This window comes from Trachymyrmex cornetzi, unplaced genomic scaffold (assembly GCF_001594075.2).
Source record: "Trachymyrmex cornetzi isolate Tcor2-1 unplaced genomic scaffold, Tcor1.1 scaffold646, whole genome shotgun sequence".
Classification (NCBI taxonomy): Eukaryota; Metazoa; Arthropoda; class Insecta; order Hymenoptera; family Formicidae; genus Trachymyrmex; species Trachymyrmex cornetzi.
This window is the reverse complement of record NW_017299966.1, coordinates 1,085,497-1,102,643: the sequence shown is the minus strand read 5'-3', so window position 1 is coordinate 1,102,643 and position 17,147 is coordinate 1,085,497. Positions and strand designations below refer to the sequence as shown.

The 17,147-nt window shown below is 33.7% G+C and overlaps 2 protein-coding genes across 5 annotated transcripts; both read left to right on the top strand.

Annotated features, from left to right (window-relative positions):
- The first annotated feature begins 2,383 nt into the window (after positions 1-2,383).
- ScpX (Sterol carrier protein X-related thiolase) lies at positions 2,384-4,432 on the top strand. 2 transcript variants are annotated; one of them, XM_018516680.1, is made up of 4 exons: positions 2,384-2,813; positions 2,898-3,273; positions 3,361-4,198; positions 4,247-4,432. In XM_018516680.1, the coding sequence occupies exons 1-3, from the start codon at positions 2,384-2,386 to the stop codon at positions 4,175-4,177; spliced, it is 1,623 nt and encodes a 540-aa protein (XP_018372182.1). In that variant the 3' UTR covers positions 4,178-4,198; positions 4,247-4,432. The 2 variants fall into 2 exon arrangements, with proteins under 2 accessions (XP_018372182.1, XP_018372181.1); XM_018516679.1 differs by having other exon boundaries at positions 3,361-4,432.
- Positions 4,433-6,612: 2,180 nt separating this feature from the next.
- LOC108767047 (protein MLP2) lies at positions 6,613-17,145 on the top strand. 3 transcript variants are annotated; one of them, XM_018516675.1, is made up of 29 exons: positions 6,613-7,018; positions 8,298-8,396; positions 8,469-8,552; positions 8,736-8,893; positions 9,022-9,113; positions 9,342-9,428; positions 9,990-10,155; positions 10,303-10,528; positions 11,570-11,723; positions 11,875-12,004; positions 12,076-12,306; positions 12,375-12,548; positions 12,683-12,843; positions 12,938-13,220; positions 13,288-13,402; positions 13,508-13,622; positions 13,704-13,826; positions 13,998-14,348; positions 14,531-14,701; positions 14,780-14,935; positions 15,019-15,126; positions 15,224-15,499; positions 15,647-15,701; positions 15,780-15,921; positions 15,999-16,107; positions 16,321-16,430; positions 16,521-16,662; positions 16,742-16,845; positions 16,956-17,145. In XM_018516675.1, exons 2-29 carry the CDS (start codon positions 8,299-8,301, stop codon positions 17,023-17,025), a joined length of 4,191 nt encoding a protein of 1,396 aa, XP_018372177.1. In that variant the 5' UTR covers positions 6,613-7,018; position 8,298; the 3' UTR covers positions 17,026-17,145. The 3 variants fall into 3 exon arrangements, with proteins under 3 accessions (XP_018372177.1, XP_018372176.1, XP_018372178.1); XM_018516674.1 differs by having other exon boundaries at positions 8,736-8,902; XM_018516676.1 differs by lacking the exon at positions 9,342-9,428 and having other exon boundaries at positions 8,736-8,902.
- Positions 17,146-17,147: the final 2 nt, after the last annotated feature.

The following is a 17,147-nucleotide window of genomic DNA, read 5'->3' as shown; positions in this document are numbered from 1 at the left end:
CGCATCAGGTGTACGTTCGAATTTTCAAAGTGAGGAGAGTTTTAAGTTTATGTATAAAATAATTTAATTCGCCATATTGCTATTTCACCAATGATTTTCAGGTATAAGAAATAAATGTATAGTTCAAAGGATAAATATTACATTCATTTATTAATTTATACCTCGTAAACACAAAGTAACATAACATTGGTGCTGGGTGCTTTCCATTTTAATGTCTCAGTTCTATCTTTCTTGATACTCAGTAAGTAAAAAAGATAAAACGACACGTGTGTCAATTAATTGTGTCATTATAGGAGAAAGTGGGCGAATTGTGCGCAGCGGGTAATTGTGCGCATCCTGGTTTGGTACTTTGCCGATAAATGGAGACATCGCGGTGATGAAATTTTTACGCAGGTCGTCCTCTTAAGTTATAACCACAAAAGATATGACGTAAGTACATTGATAAACAGTGAAAGATAAAAAAGTGGAAACATACATTTTCTTGTTATTTCAGCGTTCAGAAAATATGGTGGTAAGTCCATATTTTTAATTTGTTGGTTTAAAGTTGCATACGCTATTAAAGTACGTTATTATGTGCGCCTTTCGACCCGTTATTTATTAAGTTTGGTTAACTAGTATTGAAGTAATCGTATTTCATATAGAGTCAGATCGTAGCGGGTAACTGTGCGCAGGCGGTTTGAAATGCACACAATTACCCATCTTCAATAGGCTATATAGCTTTTTTCCAGTATTAGAGGTTAATTTTTTATTTTTACTAAAGTTTATATGCATTATAGTATTACCTAGCAGAGGTTAATTTTGTATTTTTGTTAAAGTCTGTGTGCATTAATATTATTAGAGGTTAGTTTTATATTTTTGCTAAATATATATAATATATGTAATATATATTTATATTACAATGTTATAAATGTATTTTATGATTTTTTCTTTGTCAACATTACATAATTCATTCACTTCCTACAACTTTTGCTTTGCACACAATTCCCTAACCCATGCGCACAATTACCCGACGCGTGACAAATTTTTTCGCTTTTCCGTTTTTTCCTTTTTGCCAAATACAACCTTATTGAATGAAAATCTGTTCAATATAAAAATACGTAATGGTAGTAGAATGTTTATAGTTTCTATTTCCCTATTTATATCGCTTTGAACTTAGAAAACTATCCCAGAAAAACAAATATATCCCTTAGATGCGCACAATTCGCCCACTTTCTCCTAAGGCCCGGTTGTTCCCACAGGTAAAATTTACCAAAAGGGTGGAACAACCGGCCCTAAATGGCATTCAAAATCTATGACGAAAATAAAAATCGAAGCGTAAGTCGAATATAATGGGAGAGTAATAGAAACGAAGCTTCTAAGAGGCGAAAATTGAAATAATGAAACGTAAAAGAGACGTTTACGCTTCTATTCGATTTACGCTCCAATTTTTATTTTCACCAAGTATATATTGCTGATAAAACTTGTGTAAGCTGAAGTAACTGCTTTGAGAGCTTATTGTCAATCCGTGTTACTATAAATAGAAAGCAATATTGGAACCTCTTACTTGAAAATGTCTATTTGGAAATTTCCTCGATAATTTAAAATACAATTCTTTTTAATATCATTTTAATACTAATTTTATCACATATAAATGCATAATCATGTTCCTTCCTCTATTATACGTTTCTTTTGTTTTCTTAAAATAGTGCGAACGGAAAATGGACAAATTTGTAAGGGAAATGAAATACTCGTAAACATTATTCATTAGTTGAAAGATAAATTATTCTGACCTTACTGACAAAAGGCAATCGTATGTTTTGCGCATCCAATTATTAAAACATTGTGCATAACTTTAAATTTATGCGAAGTATATTTTTATTATTATTATTATTAATTCAATAGAAAGTTTCCTCGATAGAGAAACATTTTGCTTGAGGCACGATTACGTGTTAGTCGCAATTGAGTAACACCACTAACACCTTGCGCGTAGTGTATTATTTTCACCAGAGACAACGATCTAGGTCGTTACTCGCGCCGTGGTGAGAAGAGAACTGAGATGTGATCGTCGCTCGTTCGTCGCTCGTTATCGTGAATCGGAGACGCACGGAGACGTTGGAGTTTGTTAGAAACCGCCCTGTCATTGTAATTTCTATTTTTTACAATCTTTTTTACCGCAATATATGGAAGATTAAAGTCCAACGGAGTACGTCTCGCAGTTTGATCGCTTAATTCTATAGCAGCGACGTTACGTGTTTCACTTCTTTTTTTCTTTTTCCGTTTCTACTTTCACAACCTGACATTCATCACACGAGGAAGTCTCGCAAAGAGAACGATTCTTGCTTGTGTTTTGCTAAACGGAAATCTCCCGGTATTTCACTCGTGCCAGAAGAGACAGATCATCAGGATGGTTTACAAGCCGAGAGTGTACGTGATCGGCGTCGGGATGACCAAGTTCGAGAAGCCCGGCCGTAGGGATGACTTTGACTATCCGCAAATGGCGAAGGAGGCGGTTACCAAGGCTCTGCAGGACGCGAGCGTATCCTACAACAACGTACAGGCCGTCTGCGTTGGGTACGTGTACGGCGACTCCACTTGCGGTCAAAGGGCAATCTACGAGATTGGACTCACTGGATGTCCCATTTACAATGTCAACAATAACTGTTCCACCGGCTCCACAGCTCTCTACCTTGGCAAACAGATCGTTGAGAGCGGCAACGCGGATTGCGTTCTAGCGCTTGGATTTGAGAAGATGGAGCGAGGCTCCCTGATGTCCAAATTTTCAGATCGCACGAATCCAATGGATAAGCATGTCGAGCTCATGGCAGATATTGCAGGTCAGTTACAGAATTTTTTAGACATAAAATGGAATAGTATTTGATATATTTAACTTGTTTGTCTTATAATCATCGATTGCACAGGTCTGTCCGAGAGTCCTATCGCCGCTCAAATGTTTGGCAATGCCGGGATCGAGCACATGAAGAAGTATGGCACAAAGCTTGAGCACTTTGCAAAAATCGCATATAAGAATCATCTGCATTCTATAAACAACCCGAATTCTCAATTCCAAGAGAAATACACCTTGCAGCAAATTATGAATTCTCCCAAAATATTTGGACCATTAACGAAGCTCCAGTGTTGTCCCACTTCCGATGGTGCAGCAGCTGTCATTCTAGCTAACGAGGACTTTGTTCATAAGCATCATCTGGAATCACAGGCTGTCGAAATCCTCGCTATGGAAATGTCCACTGACTTGTCCTCGACATTTAACACTCAATCTTGTATGAATATTGTTGGGTACGAGAAATAAACAAGTTATTATGTACTTATGTTTCCCAATAGGATCAATTGCTAGTTTACTAATTCTATTGTGATATTTTGCAGATATGACATGACAAGAAACGCAGCTGAGAAAGTTTTCACATCGACCCACTACAGGCCAAGCGACGTAGATGTGATAGAGCTGCACGACTGTTTCTCTGCAAACGAGTTAATAACTTATGAAGCCTTAGGATTGTGCGCTCCCGGTCATGCCGGTAAAATGATAGATGCTGGAGACAACACCTACGGTGGCAAATATGTTGTGAACCCGAGCGGTGGTCTAATCTCGAAAGGACATCCTCTGGGTGCCACAGGATTAGCACAGTGTGCTGAACTTACCTGGCAAGTTCGCGGTGAGGCTGGCAAGAGACAGGTGCGGGACGCAAAATTGGCACTTCAGCACAACATAGGTCTGGGTGGCGCAGTTGTCGTGGCTCTCTACCGCTTGGGCTTCCCGAAACAGGGGATAGTCAGAAAAAACGTGAATGTTGCCGCCGATTCGAGTATCTTCCAAGCGGATGTGCTCTTCAAGACATTGGCAATCGCGATGGAGGAAGATGATGATAATTTGATTGAGAGAATGCGTGGAATTTATGGATTTAAAGTTATAAACGGTCCCGGTGGCGCCGAAGGATATTGGATTGTAGACGCAAAAACGGGCAAAGGCAAAGTCGAGTACAATGGCAAAATCAAACCTGATGTAACATTCACGATTAGCGACACCGATATTATGGATTTCATTTCTGGAAAATTAAATCCGCAGAAGGCTTTCTTCCAAGGGAAGGTTAAAATTCAAGGCAACATGGGGCTTGCCATGAAATTGCCCGATTTGCAGAAACGCGCCGCCAAAAAAATCGAGCTGCTCCGCTCAAGATTGTAAGATGTTCAAAGTGCGAAGTTTTCTAAAGTAGCACACTAAACAAAATACGTCCCTGTCTCTTTCTCGCGCGCTTTATCTTTCCCTGTCTACTTGGCTATCAAAGATTAAATTATCGGCAGTCTCATAATTATAATACATAAGTGTGTTATGAAATTCGGATTTAATGCATAAAGTTATAAAATTGATAATAAAATGATTTCATATTATATTCTCGCGTAAAATATTCGCGTGCAGTAGTCTTGATATTTTATGCGTACAATCTGAAATAATATTCAAAACATAGTACAAAAGTTTTCAATTTTATCTTGTATATATTCAAAATGTATTAACATGTATAAAATCAAGAAAATAATACAGTACTATGTAAATTTATGCAAATTTGTAATTATACATTCGAGAAATTTAATATTTCGAGAAATTTAGCCTCACTTAAAAATTAAATTTTTGCAGTTGTATAAATATTGCATAAACACAGTTATACGCAAATGAAAAAAAGTATAACTTGCACACACAATATGTAAGTCTTCTATTAATTGATTTTTTTGTGGGACATGTGATATAAATATTTGGAATGGTTTCTATAAAGAGTATACCTATACTTTTAAATATAAAAAATATAATATTTTTACATATAATATATATATATATAAATAATCTCAACAGCTCATCATTTAGCTGTGGTAAACAGTAGTCAAATATTCTCAACTGAATCCAGAGCAACATGCGTGTATTTAGACGCGAATTTTACGCTTTTTTCATTCCGATTAAGCAATGAGAATCATTCGTACTCGCGTAAATCGCGTACTATAAAATATGTTTTACAATTTTTTAAATACTTTCGAATCAACTATGTATTGTTGCAAGAAGTTTAATATAATTGCATTGTAACTCCTTAAGATGCAATTATACGCTGTTATATAAGGACGCAGCTATATGTATAAATGCATCATAAGCAGTATAAATCAATTATATTTATACTTATTGTTTTTTATTCTAAAGATTATTCTAGATTTTTAAAAATATCTTGTTGAAAAATAAAATTTGGCTGTGGACCGGATGAAATTTTCGATTGCTTCTCTATCAAGTAGATAATTATATTAGCTATAAAAAAACAATTATATTTGATTAATAATCATATATACTGAAAACCTATAGAGATTTTCACTAGGCTTTTACAAGAATATATATGTACTATATATAAAGAATTATGGAAATATCGATAGATGAAAAAATTTAAATATCAAATTAAAAATTTATTAATTTAAATATTTCTATAAAATGGTATAATAAATACATAACAATTATACTGTAAATAAAAATAACGGATATAAAAATTAATTATTCCAAAAATTCAAGATCTATATTAAAATGAAGTAAGTGATTTATCTTCATTCTTCATTGGGAAAATTATCCTTTTTACTAGACATTCCATAATCATGTTAAGGATTCTTGTTATTAGAATTGTAGAAAAATACAAAGCATTTTTTTATATATAGGAATAAATTTTTATACGAAAATGGAGAAAAATATATAAAAGCTTGATATTTACAATTACACATTTCTATGAAAATAATAGGCAACATGAGCATAAATATAAAGTTTCAAGACTTTGAATTATTTTCTTTGAAAGAAATTAAATTCTAATGATGTGCAATGCGTTTCAAACATCTTAATGATTAATAGCAGTAAATCATTTGACAAGGTAGAGTAGATAACTTGACAAGGTAATGCAAAATTAAAATATTGCATTCGACAAGTTAATCGCTTATGATGTATTATAAATGTATTATATACATAAAAATATAAACATATATACTACGTTTATACAATTTTATACTGTGTGACGGAGATGGGTGAAATGTTTGGTGTATTAATAAAAGTTAATAAAAATAATTAATCCTTTTTTTTTTAATACCTGTCAATTTTATAATATTTTGATTTTTCCGCTATACGTCTCTCGCATTCCGCATATTTATCACGAACGTTTATTTTATCCACATAGCTTGTGATGAAATAATCTTTCTTAGATTAATATAGTTTTCTTGATTAATATATTAAGAAGTTAGGTTTTAATAGCACCTTAATTTTGCACATCCACAAAATGAAAAACGCATAAATATAATATAAATCTGTCGCTGTGCATTCCTGACGAAGACATATAAAGCTTTGAGGGAATATCCACTGTGACATTTTGTGATATAAAGATGAAAGATATCTCATGGATATAGTAATTTTGTAAGCTCGAGCGCGCGTTTTACTTCCGTTCGCGCATTTGAGGGGAAAAAATGAATGAAGACGAAGCTACTTCGCCTCGCGCATGCAACACCCGCTCAAGATGTCTTCGCGCTTCCCTATATTAATAGCTAGAGACAAATATACACCTTGGCGTAGGTCCAATCGCCCGTATACCCGCACACAGTCTACGGGGAAAACGGACAAACCCCGTAATAGCGGAGCTGTGTCAGTGCTATTAGTGACGTCGCGCGCAGTGTAGGAATCTCGAACGCGGACGCGTGCAAGAAGAGAAGAAAAAAATAGAAAAAATGAGCGAAATCCGCGGATAGATACTATAGAGGCGAACCGACTCCCGGGGTGTTCCGGGGAAAGACGAGATCGCGCGAGAAACTATCCCCCTTTACGATGCGAGTGCTATTCGATTACGCGATTACGATGCGATTACCGTATTCATTCAGAATGGAAGAGACGACGAGCGCCGCGACGACGAAAGCCCGTTTCTGACCGAGCGACGACCGACCGATTGACCGACCGGCAACAGCCTAGGATTTATTTAATTCACGTCGGGGCCCCGCCGTGATTTGGATTAATATCGGTGCCGATTGAGTGAGTAGCAGGCAACATATAAAAACCGACGCGACAGATTGCGTAAGAGATAGATAGGCATCGCGATCAAATGGAGAACGCGAATAAGTCTATCCCCCACGTTCCTTCCCGGCTCCTCTGCTTCCCGTTTTACGTAGGCAAAAGATGGGCGAAAAAAAGGGAAAGAGACAGCGTGGCATTGAAATTTTATAAATAAACCGCCGTGCCGCGCCGCGCCGGTGCGCATAATTCTCCAAGTGCCACGCTTGTTACGCGTGTGTGCGTGGTGCGTGTGTATGTGTGTGCCTGTGCGTATTGTCAGAAATATGTATAATATAAAGACGACAATGCAGCTCGCGAATGTTCGCTGGCGACAAATTCACTGATAGAAATCAACTTTTTAAACAAGTTTTTATTGTTCTTTTCTTTCTATTTTTTGGCTTCATGTGAATCATTAAATGTTCTTTACAGATTTCACGATCAGATGATTCATTAAATGGAAATTTAAACTTGTACTCATGCAACAGCGACTTTGCTATTACGTTATTGACAGCATAAGTAAAGGCGCTCTGAAATGTATTATACTGGTTATAATTTTTTTCCACTACAATTAGGAATTCTTTTTGAAAGACGAGTCAACTTAAAATCAAGTGATTAAACATGCATAGTTTTTTTTTTATAGTTTTGCGAGCTTCTTTAAAAATCCACCGATAATGATAAATTCATTGATAGATATAAAATTATAAAAATTAGCCAACAACTTTTTAACAGATAATTTAATGAAATACAGGTTTTTTCTTCCCGACAAGTGTATTTTGCACTGATTGGTTTTAAATTTTCCTATCAAATTATCTGCTTTTTTTCTTTTTTCGCATTTATGAAAGGAGAAAATCATTATACAATGTTGTATAAAATATATCAGCAATATCATGCAACGCAACTAAGAAAAAAATAAATTACGGAAATGTATAATCACAAATTTAAAAAGATCTCGCAAAGTTAAAACGTGATTTCACTTTGTAAATCTTTTCATGCTTCTTTTTACATGAGTCTCTCTTTAAATTAAATAATATCAACAAATATATTTAGAATTGGAAATATATATATTATCGGTAATATTTTTAAATGGCAATATTTATGTTAGCTGTTTTGAGAACTTTAAAATCAATGTAAATATTATTTCCGTTAGAACGAACAATTGGATCTATCTCTATTTTTTCAATTACACTTTATATAAATTTGTTTTATTTCGAGATACTATAAGAAAATATAACTGGAAAAAAATAACTTGCACACACAGGATGCACTCCATGTATTCATCTAAAAAAGGTGATCCTCTTTGCCCTTTGGGTTTCCACCCGCAGGTTCGGTGGCCAACGCGTTGCAAACGATGTTTTAGGTAATTACTTAAAGCAGAAGCTAAGAAACAATACAAAATGCACATTTCGAATTAATAATAATATCTCTTCAGGGATTACAAAGAGCATGGCGGCAGAAGAAACAGTCTCGGAGACATCACGTCTTCGTCTCCCAGTCTTTCCTCAGATTCTACACGGTAGGTCCTTTCGCCTACTAATTATAAATTGCATAAAATGTCAATTATTATAAAGCGCCTTTACTGTTAGTATAAGTTAATAAAATATCTGCAAAATAATATAGCAATAATGATACGTTAATTGTTTTGAAGAACTGTGAATATTATAAAAAAATTAATTGTTGTTGTGAATGAATTTTAAAGCGGACCCGAGAACAAAAGGATATGGTCTTCCGCTACGAATTTGGCGAAAGACGAAACCAAGAATGATCATTTGCAACCGCCGGCATCAGCTGGATGGACATCACTGATGGATCTTTCCGCTATAGATAAGAATCCAGAAGACGCTCCTAAATTAGAAAGTAATAAAAGCGAAGTACTGAGACTGATAAACGTCAAATTAATATTGGAATTAGTAATTAATGTCAGATCTTTTTTTTTTCTTAAATCACCCTAATTTACGGTTGCATGAATCTACGTGGCGATGCAGATGTTAGAAAACCGGCGAAGCTTCAAATAAAAAATGTGATAAGCAACAGTAAGAGTGGCACTTCGGAAAACGACGTCGAATTTATTATTCAGGTATCCCTTCGTTAACTAACTCACTAGTGGCATGGAATGCTTTATGTTAAATAAAACATACACACCTGCATACAAACACGCATATAAACGCTTATAAACGTCTTCTTTATACAAAGGCGCCTTGTAGTTGTATGTACAGCAGACGGTAGCGTAGCTACACATTCAATGATAAAAGAGTGAACAAATGTGAAATTCTCTTTTGCACTCTCATTTGTCACACTACTTTAGGTAAGGAAATCACGATCAGCATCGTCAAAACAGATGGTCCAGGACGGGCCGGATAATGTTATGGTAAAGAGAGAAGATACCAAGGAGGTGAGCCGATCGTCGCTTTCGATATAGCACGGAAATCTTGCGATTAATAACTATCATATGTATATTGCCCATCGTATCGTTGTGTGATGCCGTTGTTTGATATACCAGATTCATAATGTCGTATATCGTGAATTATAAAGCATTTTCGCGATACTATACTTCAAAACTATCATTAAATGCATTTTGTTTAAATGTTAATTAACTTGTTCAGATATTAACTGTATGTAGATCGATGTTACGTCTGTATATGTATAATTTAAAGAAAAGTTTCTATCAAAACGATTTGGATGTTAGTCTTATATATGTATATGATAATGCATCTATATATCGTGAGATATATGTATTTGAATCTCTCAGATCTGACTTTTAGAAAAAATGTTGCATACATGCAGCAATGCATTTAAAAATGCATTAAATTATTCAAGCGCAACATTATTTTTATAGTCACAATTTCTATGTTATTTACGAGTGTCAGAATTGAGAGGATTAAGCGAAGATTGAATATATGAACAGAGTAATCTTGATGATAAGTGCCAATTAACAGATATTTACTCTTCACAGAATGAAATAGAAAAATTAAGGTCTCAGTTAAATGATATGAGAGCAAGATGTGAGAAGGCAGAGAAAGAAAAAAGCGAGATATTACTGCGTCGATTGACGACCATGGAGACAATGTCGAACAAAACATCGACAAGCGAAGTAACAAAGCTACAGAAGAAAAATGAAGGTATTAATTTTTGAAGTTTATAGAAAATGCAATAGAAAAATTCTCTGTATTATATTATGCTCTTTCATCGCATTATCATTACTTAAAGAATTTCTTTTAAATTCCTATATATGTAATATGTAGTGTAATGTCACATGCGTGTTTTAGCACTTGCGCAAGAGAAAAATGTATTGCTGGCAAAGATAAAAAGTTTAGAAAAAGAAACGATTAGTAAACCGTACAGAGGTGAAAAGGATAAAACGCACGACGAATTACGTTCGAAACTGAAAGCCGCAGAAAACCTTTGCGAAAGTTTAATGGATGAAAATGAGGATATGAAAAAGGAAATCAGACAGTTAGAAGAAGAAATCTATGAGTTGCAAGATAATTTTAGGTACTCTATTTTCTTGCATAAAGGACACTGTGAAATATCCTATTGAGATCCTGCAATAATTTATGCATGCTACTTACATACTGTTTTCAAAAATATAACTCTTTATATAATTTTATGCTTAATAAAATTATATATGATAACATTTTGTCTTATATATTATTTATTTCAAATGGCTTTAGTTTTGTTTTAAAATTGATAACAACGGCAATTTTTGGTACATGTAGTTATTAATATGATGAAGAAAAATTATAATTAAATACACTAATAAATGTATGTCATCACTAAAAAATTGCGAAGTACGACTCGCCATTATTTATATAAAATGAGTGATTCTATGACTTTTTAATATTGCATATTACATGTCTATCAAAGTCGGTATCTCTGTTCCTTTCAATAAATTATTATCGCATTTCAATTTTTGCGAAAAAACTTTTTTATGTCCAAAAGATTTATTCAGGATCTTTACGCATATGACAATGTAACACGTATGCGAAGTCAAACCATTTTATGCAAAAAACCTGAAAATCTGTTGTGTACGTCGGAAATCATAAGTTTCAAAAGAGATCACAATTTTTTGCAAATGAATTTGCTATATGTGGATTGTTGCAGGACAATGATTTGGACAGATTTGAGAAGTATATATATCCCCTCTTTAATATGGATGGCACTTGTTGAATCTTTATTTGACAATCGTGATCATACCCATAAAATAAAATCCATGAACTTTTTTATCGTTTTCCACTTTTATGGGATCACATTTACTTTTTGCGATTATATTCCAATCGGAAGAGAAGTCTAGCGGAGAGACTATGAGAAAATTAACGTTAAAATTTTATAAGATTTGAGAATTTTTTGTAAGAGAGCAATATGTGGAATACCATACCGCTTTTCCCTCGTAAATGTTGTGTAGAATTTCTTTCACATCTTTATGAGGAACAGAGATACTCAAACGTGACAAAATCTGCGACAAATCTGTAAATGGTTACATTGTGTCACGGTGCAATATGTGTTCTTTATACGGATATAATTTTCACATATAAGGGACGAACAAGCAGATGAGTATACTCGTTTACGAAAAAGTTTGGAGCAATCGAACAAAAATTGCCGAATATTGTCATTCAAATTGCGAAAAGTAGAACGCAAAACCGAAGAATTAGAAAACGATCGGTCAGTCTTAGAGAAGAAATATGAAGAGGTAAATATAATTACAAATAAAAAATTTCTTTTAAATCAAATTTTAATAGCATACAACATAGTCAAATAATTGCCGTTCTATATAATTTATATTCATTAAGTGCAAGATTATATTACATACTAAATCTCCCTATTTACCTATAATTTATTAGGTAAAGAAAACAGAAGAGGTTTTGCAGAAAGTAAGCAGTGCATTCCAGAATAGAACGCAAAAGAAACCGACAGAATCCACGACAAAATTGCAACTTAAAAAGATGGTTGACGAAGTGGAGAAAGAAATAGGTTTAATGATCATTGTATTTTTATAAATTTCGTAAAAATCAAATATCTTATTTAAATCGTTAATGTTTTAGAGGACATGCTAAATATCTTTACCAATATTAAAAATGGACATAACGTCGACATACCGGATGTAAAATTGAAAGATAATAATACTTTACAGTATGATAAACTTCTAAAAGAACATGAAGTGCTTAAAGAAAAATTTGAATCTGTTATAAAAGAACTGACTAGCGAAAAAGAGAAGAAAAAAGTTCAGCCAAGTGTAAAAGTAGAAGATACCAAAAATGTGGATTTACAAAATGGTAGAAAAGACACGAATTCTGCATTAACAGTAAGATTAGATATACTTAAATTGTAAATCTTGTTACAGTGAAGAGAAAGTTGGACGAAGTAGTTACTTTACGAGAAGCTGAAAGGAAAGCCTGGGATAAAGAGAAACTGGCGCTTTCAGAAGAAAAGGAGAAATTGAAATCTAAACTGTTATCGCTATCGTCCGAAAAATTAAAAATTTATAACGAGGTTGTACAACTAAAGAAAGATCTCGGTAAAATTTGCGCTTTATATTTAATATAATTATAAAATCACAATTTTTTAACTAATCTTGCATATTTTTAATATATCCAAATATTATTAGAAAACTACTGATAGATATATAATACAACTTTCATTATATTACAGAAACAGCTAAAACATCAGAAAAAGATACAGCAACGATGGAGACAACAATAAATGAAATAACAGAAAAACTTTCGCTAGAACAAGAAAAGTGTAAAAGGCTACAAGATGATTTGTCATCGTACACCGAAAGGGAATTAAAAATGTCGCAATCGATAACATCTGTAAATATGATTTTTATTCTAGCAAGAAACATTATTTAATGAATAAATTAATAATCTATTTTGCGACTCGTATTGTTTCTTTCGATTAAAATAGGTTGAACAGATGAAAGCCAAGCTTGATTTTGAGGTAAAACGTTTGAAAAAGGAATTAGAAAGTACGAAGTCTACGACATCAACGAAGATCACGGATCTAACTGCAGAGGTTACGGAAGTTAAGAAGGAGAGAGAGAAATTAACATCGCAACTTAATAGCGAGAAAGAAGCGAGGGAAACTGAAGTAGCAGCACTCAAGAAAAAAATAACTTCCTTAGAAAAAGCTGGGCAAAATACAAAACGCATAAACGAGATCAAAGAAACTTACGATGAAAAAATATTAAGTACAGTATCGCAAGATACAATTTATTTCTCAAATGTATTATGGACTTAACGTGACAAAATTTTCAGATCTCGAGAATGAGATTAAGAAACATCAACACGAGCAAGAAACTCTTACCAAACAATATCAAGAGCTTACGAATTCAAAGCTGCAGATTAAAAGGGAGAATGAATCTTTGAATAGGTAAACAGCAATTCGACACTAACGGTGTGAGGAGTAAGAATTCATTGCCAACAATATTAAATGCCTGATATAACTTTCTTCATTTAATCTTACGTTTTATTATAGCAAATGTTCGGAACATAAGAGAGACTTAAAAAATATACAAACCGAACTTGAAGAATTGCGTAATTCGATGAAAACGAAAGAGAGTGAATGGCGATTAGAGAAATCTGCTCTTGAGGTATAGAGATTTCATCATACAATCATTAGAAATTTCAGTTTGAAAAATCTTATTATCGTTAAGTTATACTCGTACTTTCAGGGCCAAATGCGTGACAATCAATTGCCGAACAAAGTTATTGTAGAAGAATTAAACGACGAAATTAATACATTGAAGAAAGAGAATGCCACTTTATTGGAACGATTGGAGGATGTAAGAAAGATAGTAAGTAATATCTATTATTTATGTTTAATTTTGCTGTTCCGAGAATATACAAAACATCAATGTATTATTCACTTGTTTGGTTTTTACATTATCTTGGCTAATTTTCAAATTTATTTAAATATTTAATTATTCTCATGTAAAAAATATAATTTTGATTATTTTAATTTACAGAATGACGATTTGTCTACAAAACTAAAAGATTATCAGGCAGTTTCCAAGATTCATCAAGCATTGACACCTGACACCACAGCATTGGAGTCAGAAATTCGAAAATTAAAGAATGCTTTGACAAACACAGAAAAGGCTAAAAAGGCAGATCTGGCGCAGTGTAAAATGCGCTATGAGCATAGAATTACGGCGATCAACGATGAGATACAGGCAATCCAGAATCAATTATCACGATACAAGCGCGAACGTGATACTTACAAGCATATGTTAGAAGGCGCGCAAAAAACTATAGGCGAGCTAAAGTCTACGAGACAAGGTAGACTCTCTAATGCATCTTCGGGAAAATCCGACGAGGTAAATAATTAACAATATATTTTCAAATGACTTTGGTACTATAATATTTTTAAATCTATTTTAAAGATTTTGAAGATATTCCCAAAGAATCATCTTTGGGAATATTTTCAAACTGTGTTCTATCCTTTCTTTACTATTAATTCTTCTTCTATTAGGCAAAATATATTTTCCTGTTATTATAGGATGAAGAATCATCGAAAGCTAACATCTTAGTACTAGAAAAACAAATCAGTTGTATGGAAGACGAACTTTCTGAGACAAAACTAGAAGCTTCCAGACTAAAGGCTGAAGTAGTTTCGGAAAAATCAGCTAGTCACGTTAAAGTCTCTGAATTGCAATCCCGAATTAACGAGGCAATTATAAATTAGATTTAGTGGATGCAAATAATATATTTCCAAATATATATCATTACTGGTTCGTTATGATTGTAGTTGGAAGAGGAGCGGTTGCTCACCAGCGGACGCTCGAAGATTCCAGGATTGAAAGTGCGTATGGAGTTGGCTTGGCAAAAAGAGAGGGAAGAGCATCAAAGGTTACTGCAAGAAACGGCAACGTTAGCGCGAGATCTGCGACAAACACTATTCGAGGTATTGATTAGTAATTTAATATATAAACAAGATGACATAATCAATTCAGACTTTTTACAACTTTACAAGCGTTATTTTTGCAGATAGAAAGAGAACGTAGCAAAGAGCGGCTTGAAAACAAAAGGAGACAAGATCAGTTAAAAAAAGTGTTTGACGAAGAAAAGGATGAAAATAAGAAAAAATTATCGGAGGTATTTAAATATTTGTACAAGTGCTCTGAAAATATAATCGTTGAAACATTGATAATTTTCTTTTTTTTCGTTCGTAAATCGTATCAATCAATTTTAGTTACAATGTGACCTACTTGAGCTGCGGGACGCGCATGCGAAGTTAAGAACGAGCAATGAGAAAATGAGACGTGAAAAAGAGCGACACGAGAAGGAGAGGCAAGAACTCAAAGAAGTTATATTAAATAAATGCAAATTGGAGCAAACCGAATTGCGGAACATTAATATTCTTATGCAACAAGTACAAGATTTGTTACAGTTGTTTCCTGAATTAAATACCGTAACGGAGAACGGAAAACCTGATATATACACGCCAACACCACCGAGACGATTAAAGGTATAAAAAATGAGTACCTATTCATATATAATATATAATATTCATATATAATGTTAATAGGGAATAAAACATGTTAATAATTATTAACATATAATCCAAAATTACAAATGCTTTAAAAACTTTTTAAAAATGTATAATTATTCGTAGGGACCAAAATCCAGGGAGTCGTCGCCAATGTTAGAGACAAAAAGCGATGTCAAAGGTACTTTGAAATAAAGACTTAATTAATTTTTGTACGTATAAATAATTTACTGTTAATATTATTTTAAACCGTTTGTAGCTGTAGCTCCAATACTTGGCGAAAGAACAGAAAAATTAGAATATACTATTAAAAAATTAATGAGCGTGGCGAAAGAACTTAAGGAATCAAAGAAGACGACAGATGAAACGAACGCAATGCGGTTGAAGAAATTGGGGAAGAGGTGAGCTTTCGCGATTTATAATCCGTCTAATTTCTTGCCAAACTATTCAGAGCATGAAAAATATTATGTTGTTTTAGAGCGACGTCAGTAGAAAGTGATCCAGGAAAAGGAGTGGTGTTAAATCGCGGTAAACCACGTTTGAAGAGAAAAAGTCTCTCTTTGGAACAAACGTCTGGGCACCAGGAGGTAAACAGGATGCTTATTATACAGAAAATCTTTCTGTGAAGTATAAAAAATAATTTTCTGAGATGAGGTCTTATGCCAAATATGCTGTTTACATCTCTTGTTCTCTGTACGAAATTCTGTTCAAAAAGATACCAATTTTTACACAATCTGAAAATATTCTAGAATTATAATCTTTCTTCTTTTGATTACTGCTAACTTTTGTATAAAAAATAGTCTGCAGGTATTTGGGGCACGGATAGCAACTTGTCGAGCATGCAATCATTAGAGGGATCAGAAGTCGAATCTCGCGGAACTAGTCGACAGAGAGATTCCAGTGTAGATAGGTATCGAAATATTATTTATAACATTACATGATCTTTTGAAATATATACATAATACCGGCAATGAATATATTTGATAATTATTATATTTAGTCGCCTTTCCGGAGGGTCGACAAAGAGCGAAATGTTAGATCGGGACAAGAAATATGGCAAGGGCATAATACGAAAATTAACACATAAGTTAACTAAATCGTCTAGCGTCGATGACCCGAACATGACCGACTACTCGCTTCAGGCAAGAAGATATTTAAATATTCGAAATTATTTTTACGCAAATAGAACATTATTTATTAAAATGATCGAATACTTGACAGACATCTGGTTCTGAAACCAGCATCAACGAAACCCTTAAGTTGGAAAAGAAGAACCTAAAGAAGAAATTAACAGCCATGTTCAAAAGAGGTTCAAGAAGCAGCAGGTACACTAAAAAATTGCATATTATTTAATATGCATAAAAATAGATAAAAGAATTTATTATTTAAAAAATTCAAATATAACAATGTTTAATAAAAGTTGATACCTTTTCAGCGTAGAGAAAAAGACTGGAACTGGCAATTCCAGCAGACCTGCTTCAAGGAACTCCATGACATCGAATTAATAATCCCACATGTGTGATCTTGTTAAGAGACTTGATATTTTGACTAGATGTCACGATTACTTCCCGAGAGAGAGAGAGAGAGAGAGAGAGAGAGAGAGAGAGAGAGAGAGAGAGAGAGAGCG

Bases quoted from the DNA above. Each gene is read 5' to 3' on its own strand.
- ScpX (XM_018516680.1), top strand. From the start codon at position 2,384: ATGGTTTACAAGCCGAGAGTGTACGTGATCGGCGTCGGGATGACCAAG. The intron at 2,814-2,897 runs GTCAGTTACAGA...TCGATTGCACAG, and splicing joins GCTCATGGCAGATATTGCAG to GTCTGTCCGAGAGTCCTATC. The intron at 3,274-3,360 runs GTACGAGAAATA...GATATTTTGCAG, and splicing joins TCTTGTATGAATATTGTTGG to ATATGACATGACAAGAAACG.
- LOC108767047 (XM_018516674.1), top strand. From the start codon at position 8,299: ATGCACTCCATGTATTCATCTAAAAAAGGTGATCCTCTTTGCCCTTTG. The intron at 16,431-16,520 runs GTATCGAAATAT...TATTATATTTAG, and splicing joins AGAGATTCCAGTGTAGATAG to TCGCCTTTCCGGAGGGTCGA. The intron at 16,846-16,955 runs GTACACTAAAAA...ATACCTTTTCAG, and splicing joins AGAGGTTCAAGAAGCAGCAG to CGTAGAGAAAAAGACTGGAA.